We start from the raw sequence: 13,308 nt of genomic DNA, 5'->3' as shown, positions 1-13,308 counted from the left end.
CAGACAGACAGACAGAGACAGACAGACAGACAGACAGACAGACAGACAGACAGACAGACAGACAGACAGATAGATAGATAGATAGATAGATAGATAGATAGATAGATAGATAGATAGATAGATAGATAGATAGATAGATAGATAGATAGATAGACATACTTGAGTCAGATTTCTTGGCATATTTCTTGCTCTGGCCTCTGATGATGAGGATGAAAACTAAAAGCAGGATGAAAATGAGGCCGACCAGAGCCACCACTACCAGAAACCACCATTCCTCATAGAACGGAGCCACTTTTTGGGCTGGAATTAAAAACAATTGCATATGTCATTAGTCGAATTGACTTCAGATTACACTTTTGCTAAATCTGAAGGTTTGAACTAACCTGATATGGATGGTGACGGCTGGCTTGGAGACCCGTACCCATAGTCATTCACCCCAATGACCCGGAAGTCATAACTGACTCCCTGTTTCAAGATATCCATGTTGAAGGTGTATGATGTCACTTCCTTGGGAATGTCCTTGATTAAGATGTCCCACAAGCCTTCATCTGAAACATTTTTTTTTTAGAAAGAAAAAGGCCTAGTCATACATAGTCGCATAGTTTGTCATTCATATCAGTAATAAGTCCTTTGAGTCTGATAACCTTAAAGACACAGAACACGCAAATATGAAAATCCTATCATTATTTACTCATCTTCATGTCATTTCAAACCCATATACTGTACAAGTGAGGGTGAATCATGTGAATAATGACCACATTTTCATTCTGGAGTATACTGTCCCTTTAAGAACACTTAGTATGTGTGTGTGCTCTTGTTTATGTGATTTATGAGGACACAAATTTGTATAATGATATGTGTATTACACTGGTATTACAACTTACAACCTCATAATTCAAATAGCTTAAAAACATTAAAAAAACAATGTATTATTAAAAATTAGGGCTGTCAAAACAAAAGATTAATCGCGATTAATCGCATCCAAAATAACATTTTGTGTTTCATACACATTCATGTATATATTTAAGAAATATTTGCATTTATATACTGTATAGACATTTATATAATTTATATTATATATAAATATTTTATATGCAAATATAACCAATTTTTTTTAATATATACATGATTGTGTGTGTTTTTATATATATAAATAATTATACACAGTACACAAACATATATTATATAAACACAAACTTTTATTTTGGATGCGATTAATCACAATTAATCTTTTGACAGCCCTATTAAAGGGATAGTTCACTTTGAAATAAAATTTTGGTATGTTTTAGCTTACCTCAAGGGCATCCAAGATGTAGGTGTATTTGTTTCCGCAGTAGTTTCAATTTTGATATTTTTAGGTCAAACCGTTCTTGTCTGTCAGTCATACAGGTCTATGGTTACTGTCTCAAAGAGCATGCAGAGTCCAAATTAAACAATTCCCCATCGTAAGTACACATTGATGGCCTAAGACACGAAACGAGCGGTTTGTGTGAGAAAACGAACGGTATTTATATCGTTTTTACCTCTTGTAACACAGCCACGTCCAAGTGATCTGAGGGCGCGAGCGCATTCTGGTGTGTGACGTGTGCGCAGACTGGTGCATAGATGTATACACTAAATGTCGCCTTGGCAACCCCAGTTCATTGGAACGAATGTTTTTAATGCGACCTCTAGTGTATATATATCTATGCACCAGTCTGCGTACACGTCACACAGAAGGAAGCGCCCGTGCCCTCAGATCACTTGGACGTGGCTGTGTTACAAGAGGTAAAAACGATATAAATACCGTTCGTTTTCTCACACAAACCGCTCGTTTCGTGTCTTAGGCCATCAATGTGTACTTACGATGGGGAATTGTTTAATTTGGACGATGGGGAATTGTTTTAATTTGGACTCTGTGCATGCTCTTTGAGACAGTGACCATAGACCTGCATGATATGACTGTCAGACAAGAACGGTTTGACCTAAAAATATCAAAATTTAAACTACTGTGGAAAAAAAGACACCTACATCTTGGATGCCCTTGAGGTAAGCTAAAACATACCAAAATTTAATTTCAAAGTGAACTATCCCTTTAAAAATATACAAATGCAGAATGTTTCCTGTGATGGGTAGGTTTAGGGATAGGGGCAGTGTAAGGGGATAGAATATACAGTTTGTACAGTATAAACACCATTACGCCTATGGAATGTCCTCACAAGTATAGCAAAACAAACATGTGTGTGTGTGCACATTTCTAACACTGCAGCAGCTGTCAGAACTAATAATCCAGAGGCAAGATCTCATCAAATACAATTTCTTCACAATATATATACCATTTCATTTCAGCTATGTCTAATGTGTTTAATGTGCTACCAAGAACCTCAAGCGCCTTCAAGAGCATTGGGAATAGAGAGAGAGAGAGAGAGAGAGAGAGAGAGAGAGAGAGAGAGAGAGAGAGAGAGAGAGAGAGAGAGAGAGAGAGAGAGAGAGAGAGAGAGAGCTATAAGAGAGTGAAGTGCTGGTGTCATGTGCCAGGCCTGGCAGAGAAATCTTCAGGGCTGAGAGTGACAATAATATTCCACTTCAACGGCACATGAATGGCATGCAAAGATGGTCTGGCTGCATACATCACACTACTGTATGGATCTTTAACACACACACAGTTTCTTAAACCAATCCCATCTGCTCCTCCCCCAGGACTCACTCTTTTCTCATTCGAGCAGGGCTTCTCCTCAGTCATTGCGGAAATCTGATCTGTGCTGTCTTAGTTGGATCGCTCACATCAATATATCTCCTTCATCGGACACAAGCTGCCGTCAGCAACTTTTACCCAGACGCATATGGAATCACTCCTCATTGTTTGGGACAGTTGTATCTAAGAGTTTGGCTGAAGGAATATGCTGAAAAACACAGTCTGGGCCCTAAAGTCGGAGACACTGCGTTTACATAATTCTCTGAAGCCTTAAGTTGGCTCTTCGAAATCAGAAAATATTGGGTTATTTTTCACTGTAAGCTAAAACGTAGTGAATTCAGTTTAGTCTATTTATGTTTAATACCTATTTCTGTTTTATTTTTTACACCTTTTTTAGGGTAGATATGGGTAGACAATCGAAGAGCGAGAAGGGGAGTAAAGGTTCAACCTGGGTTCAAACCAACATTACCTGCATGAGAACCAACGCTTTTTTTGACAACAGCACTTCTCATTGAAAAACACAGCACATATATTTATTTGATATTTTACTCTTTTTATAGACGAACACTTTAAAGAAACTACAGGAAGTTTGAAGACAAGGGTAAAGTAACCAGCACACACACAAACCTGCAACTCCCATATTAGCACCAAGGTTCACTAAGCCACGACTCAAATTTGTGTTTTTAATGATCTCACCTGAGGGTCTGGCCTCAATAACATAGCGAGTGATCGGTGCTCGCCCGGGATCCCCATTGGCCCAGTGGATGGTGAGGGCGGAGCCATATCGAGAGATGAAGGGCTCACCAGGAGGGCCCGGGGCTCCTGATCACACAGAAGAAAACGGGTTACATGAGCCTAGCTGAAGCTGCTAGGCTGAAATAGCACAGCGGCTCTAGCATACAGACCTTCACCAGGTCCTGTGGTGATGTTGGCCTCCACCTCTGGACCATAGGTAAAGGTTTTGGCACGAATGCGGAAGTTGTACGTGACGCCATCCGCCAGGTCTTTGATTTTCAGCCACAAGGGGGCGTTCCCCTTCACGTCCACCGTCACGATCTTACTGACGCCTGGGGGGGAGGGGGAGTGAAGACAGTCGACACAGGCCACTGAGGACTCTAGACAAACACACTGCTTTTAGTCCAGGCAACAGCTCAATTTGTTAGAAAAATTGTGGAAGGAATTGTTCCAGGGCCCAACACCCCTTCACACACCCCTGCACGCACGCACACACACACACACAATGATTTGATTCCTAACTGATATCAATTAAGCTCATGATTATCTAGTAATGCTAGTAAGGTGTTGGAAAAAGGAACTTAAGAAACCAGAAAGGCACTGACCATCAACAGGCATGCAGGGCTCGTAGATGAGTCTGTAACCCTCGAGGATGCCATTAGGGAAGACAGGCTCGCCCCACGACACGTTGACAGAGGTGGTGGTGAGCTCACTGAAATGGATGAAACTGGGAGCGCTGGGAGCTGAAAGAGAAAACATCTGCTAATCAGGAGAGACACGACAGACTGTCTCAACGGCTTAAACACGTCTGCCTTTCTCCTTTTCCTGGGATTGAGACTTCTTGGAATAAAAAAACAGCTAGAACAAAATTACCTGTCATTCTTTCCCTGTCTTTATCTTTGGGGGAAAAAAAGAAAAAGAGCAGACATAATATAGAGACAAATCATTTTAGACGAAAGAGAGGAAGACAGACACAGCGAGTGAGAAGATAGACTCTTGCTGATTTATTGTACTTCCTTTGCTATGTACTTAAGCTCCACAGCTTGAGGCAAAATCATTTAATGCCAGTCAATGAATAAACCCAGTGTAAGTTTCGCCCTTCATTTTTTAGATATACAGAATGGAAATATGCCATTTGCTTCAAAAATCATTTGTACATGCCATATTATAAACTACTTGGTTCTTCGTCCCTCCCCTTCTAGAATTTGATTAGCAAAGATGGTGAAAACAAAAGCCCACATATAACAAAATAGCCTAGAATCTACTCATTTTGACACCGAAGCCAACTTTAGAATATCAGATGACAAAAACGGCCACTTCTTTGGCACTCCAATGAAAAGCATATTTCTTTTAGACTCCAGGGGAAGCATCTCCTTCAGAAAGAGAGAACAATCTCGAGACTGTGTCCCACAGACGCTCTGAGCCGTGAGCCAACTCACAGGCACGCTGAATGAAAACCACAGAGCTGAAGAAGGCAGAAATAACTCTGCTTCATCAGACCCAACTTTAAGCACACAAACAAATGCATATAGCAGATTTACTGATTAGAAGCAAATGATAGCTTGTTGAGTTTTTGATATTTCTTGGGCAGTTGTCAGCAGCGGTTTGCATTCCTGAAGGTCTTAGACACATAAATAATTTGAAATAGTTTCCATCATTCCAAACTCCTAACTGATTGCCCATGTGTTTATGGTAAAATAAGTGACAAAAAAGTACAATTACTCACCGCTTTAAAGGAACACGCCGACTTTTTGGGACTTTAGCTTATTCACCGTATCCCCAGAGTTACATCAGTCCATACATACCCTTTTCATCTCCATGCGTGCCGTAACTCTGTCTGACGCACCCACCGCTAAGCTTAGCTTAGCACAAAGACTGGAGGTAAATGGCTCCAGCTAGCATACTGCTCCCAATTAGTGACAAAATAACGCCAACATTTTCCTATTTACATGTTGTGATTTGTATAGTCACAGCGTGTACAAATAACAAGGTCACAAGAGACACAGCCATCTTCTAACCATATACATACTGGGAACTATGTTCTCAGAAGGCGAAGCACTGCTACGTCTGCGGAGTGATTTGCTCGCAGAACCTGAGAAACCCCGTGGTGCGGAGCAGAGAGTTCGCTCAGAGTGTTGCGCTAATCACTCCGCGGTGGGTGCGTCAGACAGAGTTACGGCACGCACGGAGATGAAAAGGTATGGACTTATCTAACTCTGGGGGATACGGTGAATAAGCTAAAGTCCCAAAAAGTTGGTGTGTTCCTTTAAAACCTAAAAAAGGAGGGCTATCTAGCAGATACCATAGTGGCTTTCCAGTACTTGGTACATTATGTGCTTAGCAAATAACCCAGAACAGGTGTTTTTGTTGAGATATGCATGAAGGTCCTGGAGGAGGACAGAACTTTTTTTAAGTTTCCTCACCAGCTTGTTGGGTTCTTCCTCTGGTCGGTGGACTGCGTGGCCCATCGCCCGCTGCGTTGAAAGCAGCAACACTGATCATGTAGGTGGTGTAGCCCGTTAGATTTTTGAGCTTCACCCCTCCCTCTGGCAGGAAGAGTGTCCGCAGTTTCTCTGTCTCGTTTTTCCGTTGATATTCCCAAAAGAAAACCTGGAATAAGAAAACAATAGGTCACACTCATATTATTGTTCTGTATGTCTATTTTCTACGGTGTTCTACAACTCTCGTCAGCACTTTCATGTCCCAAGACAATTTTTTTTCTCCTTTTTGTTATATGAAGGTCACATTACAACACTCTTGGAAGCATTTTCCCTGCCTCATTTATTATTGTAACTTTTTTTTTAAATGGCCTATTTATTAATTTTTTTGTTTATTTGAACAGGGACAGATACAAAAGAAACATAGAATATTACATAAAGAACAATCCGATGCCTGTATCACAGTGTTTATAGCCATGGCTAATTCGCAACATTTATGTATAGATTTGAGTGTTTTGCCTAAATCTCATGCCCAGACAATTTTAAAATATGAAAATCCATTATGAAAGATACAAATTAGTACATTTTAAAATATGATTAGTATTTAACTGTTTTATAAAACTGCCAAAATCAAGCTGAATCATTCGAAAAATCTTTCAAGGTGTAATTTAGAATTTTGTAACTATTCAAAACGTGTAATTTCCACCATGTGATATAAATAGTCCACATTAGTAAGCAAAACCCATGATTCAACAATTCAGAAATATACACATGCAAGTCACACTAAAAGCATTTTCCACTTAGTCATCAGAGTCTGACCTTATAACCCTGAATGTCTCCATTCTGAGTCTCCAGTGGAGGCGGGTCCCACGTCACATCAAATTGTGTGGCAGTAGCTGATTGGATGATCACATTTTGAGGCGGGGCAGTGGGAACTGTGAGGGAACATCGATGTGACGTGAAGTCCTGTTCCTTTTCATTTGTCAGCAAAGAAAGGACTTCATAACGGTAATAAAACGTTTTTACCTGCTTCACCAACAAAGACTTCCTGTGGTGAGCTGGTTGGTCCCTCACCAACAGCATTGTACACACTCATTCTGATTTCATATCGCTTGTGCTTCATAAGATCTACAAAAGTGCAAAAAACACAAATAACAGTTTCTTCATACATGGTTGGCACTTCAGAGATTTGATCTACTTCAAAAAACATAATGTGTTGTGCTTTATATTAGATGTTCTAATTTCTGGACCATTTTTGTTTCATAAACTACTTTGACTCTTTGACTCAGAATGCCGGCTCCCAGTCCAAGTGATGAGTCAGTCTGTTTATCTGAACTCAGTTGACACACTGCTCTTCCTGCAGACATCATTGACGGCGGAGAGAAACCAGACCCGGCGCTTAACTTCATTACCACTCTAGACGTGAGGTGAGAACAGGCCTGCTGATAGCACTATAGCCTAAACATCCAGGCTGCATATCCTCAACTCTTAAGCAAGACTTGACTTGTGCTGCATTAGACACAATCATATATCAGTTTTATGGGAGGAAAAAAATTTCAGAATGCAAAAACAAACAGCAAATGACTTACTCTCCAGCTCGTACTGAGTGAGGGACGGCTCGCTGAGATTCCGCAAACTATATGGAGCTGCAGGAGAGAAAGTGGAGGAGAAGATATGATCAGAAAATTAATAATTAATAATCTCAAAGAGAGAGGCTGTGAATGAAATCATTAGTTAATATAAAAGATTCATAATTAATGAATATATAAGATAAATGAAATCACAATTTTCTTGGTTAGGTGAAAAAAAAGAAAGAAAAAAAAAAAGACCAAAGCACTACAACAAAAGGGTTTCAACACTGGTAATTATGTTGCATACTTGTTATGTTGTCTCACCATATCTCGGTAGTAAGAGAATCGTCACTAGTGAAGATACTGTATGTTTTATGCTTACATGTGAGTTCTGCCCAGCTGGTTGAAGCGCCACTGACGGTATGAACGCTGAAACTTCGGAGTCGATCATAAAGCAACTCCCGAAATCGGATTCGGAAGCCCAGCAGGATCCCGTTAATCTTCTCCTCAGGAGGGGGCTGAGGACGACAGGACAGGCTGAGCGAATGTCACCACACATAATCAACAGTGTCATTAACGGTGAGGTGTGGGATTTCTTTGCTAGTAGTGTCATCTCACAGAATTGCAATTAGGGATGCACCAAAATATTGAATGAAATTCTGTTTGCAAATAGCCCAACTGTGCCGTAACATGGTGTGCTATAGCCGTGCTGGGCAACGCTGGTAAAATGACACTATATCCTCTTGTTCACTGAACTTTTTTAATTCAGTATCATTCAAATTATTGAATTTCATTAAAAAAAAAATCTAATATTAATACAATTATACAAAAAAGTTAATTTAAAATAAGAAATAAATGTTTAAAAAGCATTTTTGGTTTTGGCTTTCGACCACGTGCATCCATAATTTTCAGTTTCGGCCCAGATTTTTCATTTCGGTGCATCACTAATTGCAATTTCTCCTTCTGCTATTGTCAGAAAAAAGATGATCTTTTAAGCCTTTAAGCTTTTGCCGTTTGATTTGTGTTTGTGGTTGTGTAAATACATGTACGTTGCTAATATCCGGAGGGATAACATTTTCGCTCTGTCAGATCAAACTTCTGCAAATTTTGAGCTCAAGTTTAACGATCAAATCTGAGAAATCCCCCGCTAATAAAGCGTGAATGAACTGGTTCTGGTGGAGGAACCAGTTAATTTACCTTTTTCCACCTGAATGGATTAAAACGTGAACCAGAAGCCTGCGGCTTTTAAAACCAGCCCTCTTTGAAAAGGTAATTCAGGGGTGACATTGAGAATATGTGTTGAAGATACAGTACATAATGCCCTCCTGCTCTGTTATTACAAACCGTTGATGGAAAAGCACGGCTGATGCGGATGTATAAGGAGAAGCACAGCGTAAAGTCCCACCCCCTTACCTGCCAGCAAATCAGCACGGAGGTTGTGGTGTGTGGCGTGACAGTCAGGATTGTGGGAGATTCGTCTGGAGCTGGAGAGAGCAAGAGATACAATTAAATAGAGAGACAGAAAGATTACTGTGTACTTGGCATCATTGTGAATGTTTTGCCGCATCAGCTACAATGTCTTACGCTACATAAACACTGCATTTCTAAACATGCCAAGCCTGTCTTACAGCCTGATTTGTTGCGTTGGGGTTTTAAACAGGCATTATGAAAGACCCGTCTCTCTTCACTAGAGTTGCTCGGGTAACATTCAGTCTCGTAGCAACCAGAGATACTGTATTACCTCACTTATTCTACTGCCTCCAGCAATGACATCATTGCTGGAACACAATAGCATCACCTTGGCTGCTATTACGGCTATAAAACAGTGCTGGGGTAATACAGGCAGAATAGAATCTGTGTGCAGCATAATGGTCAATTCATGAGATGCACATCACACACAGAATGACTCGGCTGTATATATTCAGAGAAAAGAGGAAGGCGGAGCCATGTAGAGAAGAATATGGTGTTTAATGGCTCTGTTTTAAAACCTAGTGAGCGGCAACACTGTCTACATAGGGATACCGTTCAAAACGTTTAGGTCAGTAAGAAGTCTCTTGTGCTCACCAAGGCTGCATTGATTTAATCCAAAATACAGTGAAAACAGTATTTCTGTGAAAAATTATTACAATTTAAAATAACAGTTTTCTATTTTAAGATGTAATTTATTTCAGCACCATTACTTCAGACTTCAGTGTCACATGATCCTTCAGAAATCATTCTAATATTCTGATTTGACATTTTTTTTTATTATCAATGTTGAAAACAGTTGCGCTGTTTCATTTTTTTCTTTCTTTGTGGAAACTGATACTTGTTTCAGGATTCTTTGCTTAATATGAGGTTAAAAGGACAGCATTTATTTGAAATAGAAACTATTTGTAACAATGTAAAAGTCTTCACTGTTATTTTTGATCAATTTAATGCATCCTTGCTGAATAAATGTATTAATTTCTTTCAAAAAGTTAATAAAATAAAATAAAATCTTACTGATACATAGCACACATAAATATTGGACGAAATAATCCATTGAAGTTATATTGAACTTTATATATATATTTTTTTTTTTGCATCTTTAGGAAACGGGGTGTTTCCACCCCACAAACAGATATTTTTTGGTAATTTTTAGCCTAAAATTGAATACAGATCTTTTCCAGTGTGCTTTACCAGAAGAACCAAGTGACGCTGGTAAGTGTTTGCTTGTAACAGTAATTGCATCTGTTTAGTTTTGAAGTCATTTGTTTGTGATTCTCCCAATATTTTTCTTCATTTTTATTTAGATTTTTTTCAAAATAAAAGATTTTGAAACAAAATTTTGATTTGATTTAGGTCATAACTACCACAAAAGGCTACTTTAAGCAACCTACTGTAAGCTGGTTGCTGGTTTAAGAAGGGTTTGGGTCACTTGTCAGCTTAAGATAGACTGAGAGACCAGCTGACCAACTTAAGACCAGTTTGAGAATCTTTTATGATGCCTTAAAATGTCTAAGCAGATAGCTCGCTATTGGTGTGTGTGTGTGTGTGTGTGTGTGTGTGTGTGTGTGTGTGTGTGCATCCACAATAAAGCATTGATACAGAGTACAAGAGAAGTGTAAAGGGTTAAATGTTCTAACCATCCTGTAGTGTTGTGATGGCTTCACTCTCTTCACTGTAGTCACTGTCTCCAATATCATTAGTGGCCTTCACTCTGAACTGATAGGAGGTGAAGGGCTTCAGTCTGAGAGAAAAATCACACACGCGAGTCAAAACACAGGAAGCTAATCAGAATATGCTTTGCATAAAGAGGGTATAAAGTTACAATGACTAACAAAGTAACACCACTCATTATGGAAAAACTGTGCTGTGAAGTACTGTGACTTTATGCATGAAGGACTTTTAAATCAAATCACACAAAACTTCACAGCTCATGTTCTTTTGTACCTGTCTACGATGTAGGAGCTGGACTCATGGCTAACAGACGCTGAATGAACCGTCCAGTTCTTCTCGGGCAGCTCTCTGACCTGAACGGTGTAATACCGGACCGGTGATAAACCGTCGCTGCCTGGTTCCCATGACAACAGCACGCTGCGCGCCTGTACGTTTTCCTGAGGGACTGTGGGACGGCTGGTGGGCTGGGGCCGAGCTGCGGGTCAAAGGTCAACCATTAGTAGACTTAAAACATAATCAAACAAAGCCAATAAACAAACTCACTCCTATCACGTCCAAAACATTTACATTTTTGTGAATCAGTTTGTTTAATGTGAATCATTTATTTGAATGGTTCTTGTAAATGAACTAGTTCAAATAATTTATTCACCAATTTTAAGTCTTTCAAAAATCATTAAGTAAAACCTAATTTAATTGAATTTAACTTTAACTGAGATCTTCATTGTTATTGTGAAAATTACTGAAAATTATATCATATGAAAATTATATACCGTAATATGTTGCATGAAAATGGAACTAATATTTAGATCACCTCAAAGTTGTCTCTAAATTTTTGTTGATAAAAAAGTCTTTAGAAAGACTTGTCCACTCCCCCTAAAACTAGCGATAGTAAGCAGAAAATTACAATTTAAATAGTTTCAATTACCGGTAAGTTTAATATTTTGAAGCCAATTTATTTAAGCTACTTTATTGGTTAGTCATTTTAGTGAAGCTAACTACTTTTTTCAAATAGTAACTTCACTGCATAACTACTTGAAATTATGAGTAACTTGTAGCATGGGAAGCTACCTTTAAAGTAGCACACAGGTTTTTGTGTCTATACTATAGATAATATTATCTCTGCTTCAATGCACACTTATAATCCTGCCGAACACAGTTAACATTTTAAAAAATACATTAGATTATAAAAAAAGTATGACTCTCATATTTCATTATATAAGCACACATTATGAGTGAAAACCTCTGATCTCCACACTGGATCAGTGCACTGCATTAATAATCCGAGGTCTGATTATGACGCTCTGTGAGAGGAATGCACTTCGCCTGAGTGGAAATCAGTGCAGCAAAACTTCCGCCAGACGTCTCAAACCACACCAAAGCGGGACTGGCTAGAGGAGATTGATTTGTTTTGGACTCAACCTCAGTGGACTGTAGACATCTCCGTTTACAGACATAAACACACAAACACACACTCTAGATATATGACGGATTACATGACCCTGTGTCAATAAGATCGTTCGTATAGGGATGGGGCCTTTTTCAAGAGAGAGGAAGCACAGATGCCACTTATGAATTACAGAATGTGTATCTCGTTTTTATTTATTAATATCTAAATGAAAAAAAGGTCCATGAAAGTCAAAATGAGGCCTTTGATCATTACTTTCTTGCTTAACGTCAACAGACACACTGAGTTTGAACTTCTCTTGCTCCATTGATGCGTGATAATAACGGGCTTTACCTCTTTTCTCTGTGGTGACCACCAAAGCCTCCGCTGCCTCTCCCCATCCCTTGCGTGTCTGCGCTCTGATACGGAACACGTACACGGATTCCGGCCTCAGTCCGGTGACGGTATACTGCCGTGCGCTGGAGTTCAAGACGTCAAACGTGGCTGTGTTGCTATTGGTGGAGTTCAGGCGGTATGTGATCTGATAGGCTGGGGAGGGAACCGATGACATCACAGATATCAGAACAGGACAAACTGCTTTTCCTTGCGTGCAATTGAGAGAATGTAACACATTTGGCTTGTTTCTTGATTAGAGGGAACACAAACCAATGAACCGATGTGATTTCGTTTACAATGGGGCCGTTCACGACTGAAAGCAATTCTTTTTTTTTTTAAAGAAATAAATACTTTAGCTTAATACTTTTTTTTATACAGCGGAACTTGCATTAAATTGATCAAAAGTGGCAGTAAAGACATTTATAATGTCACAAAATAATTATGTTTCAAATAAATGCTGTTCTTTTGTACTGTGTTCATCAATGAATCCTGATTTTTTTAAATCACAGTTTCCGAAAAAAATATGAAGCAGCATTGATCCTGAAAAAATAAAATAAAAATGCTTGAGCACCGAATCAGCATATTAGAAAGATTTATGATGTCATGTAACATTCAAGACTGAAGTAATGGGTGAAATAAACTCCATCTTAAAATATATTAAATTATAAATATGTAAAATTGTAATACTATTTCACAATATTACCATTCTTACTGTATTTTTGATCAAATAAATGCAGCTTTGTTAAGCACAAGACTTCTTTCAAAACCATTACAACATCTGAATGGTAGTGTAAGTAAGGGTAAATAATTATCTTTACCTGATAATCTGTGATTGTTTGTTTTCACATGTTCATGTACATTTGCATGTGAAGGATCTGTTAACCAGCACTTTTTAAAGTATTCAGGGATGTTTGATGTCATGATGGTAAAAGGAAGTCATTCAGAAGAAAAACATGCCGGAAAACAGAA

The 13,308-nt window shown here is 38.9% G+C and overlaps 1 protein-coding gene across 4 annotated transcripts in view; it reads right to left on the bottom strand.

The window, feature by feature from the left end:
* sdk2b (sidekick cell adhesion molecule 2b) overlaps positions 1 to 13,308 on the bottom strand; it is a 288,773-nt gene that overhangs the window by 14,227 nt on the left and 261,238 nt on the right. For 3 of the 4 annotated variants that reach the window (XM_079595113.1, XM_079595111.1, XM_079595114.1), the window contains exons 29-42: positions 12,298 to 12,492; positions 10,833 to 11,034; positions 10,526 to 10,629; positions 8,832 to 8,902; positions 7,801 to 7,936; positions 7,437 to 7,493; positions 6,874 to 6,975; positions 6,667 to 6,782; positions 5,833 to 6,019; positions 4,015 to 4,152; positions 3,580 to 3,789; positions 3,371 to 3,496; positions 384 to 548; positions 160 to 300 (exon numbers count right to left, since the gene is read on the bottom strand). In XM_079595113.1, the coding sequence (XP_079451239.1) occupies positions 160 to 300; positions 384 to 548; positions 3,371 to 3,496; positions 3,580 to 3,789; positions 4,015 to 4,152; positions 5,833 to 6,019; positions 6,667 to 6,782; positions 6,874 to 6,975; positions 7,437 to 7,493; positions 7,801 to 7,936; positions 8,832 to 8,902; positions 10,526 to 10,629; positions 10,833 to 11,034; positions 12,298 to 12,492 (1,950 nt within the window). The remainder of the gene's footprint in view (positions 1 to 159; positions 301 to 383; positions 549 to 3,370; positions 3,497 to 3,579; positions 3,790 to 4,014; positions 4,153 to 5,832; positions 6,020 to 6,666; positions 6,783 to 6,873; positions 6,976 to 7,436; positions 7,494 to 7,800; positions 7,937 to 8,831; positions 8,903 to 10,525; positions 10,630 to 10,832; positions 11,035 to 12,297; positions 12,493 to 13,308) is intronic. The other variant, XM_079595112.1, reaches the window with a different exon arrangement.

This window comes from Phoxinus phoxinus (genome assembly GCF_949152265.1).
Source record: "Phoxinus phoxinus genome assembly, chromosome: 21".
NCBI lineage: Eukaryota > Metazoa > Chordata > Actinopteri > Cypriniformes > Leuciscidae > Phoxinus > Phoxinus phoxinus.
The sequence above is the reverse complement of the archived record's forward strand: the minus strand, read 5'-3'. Positions and strand labels throughout refer to the sequence as shown.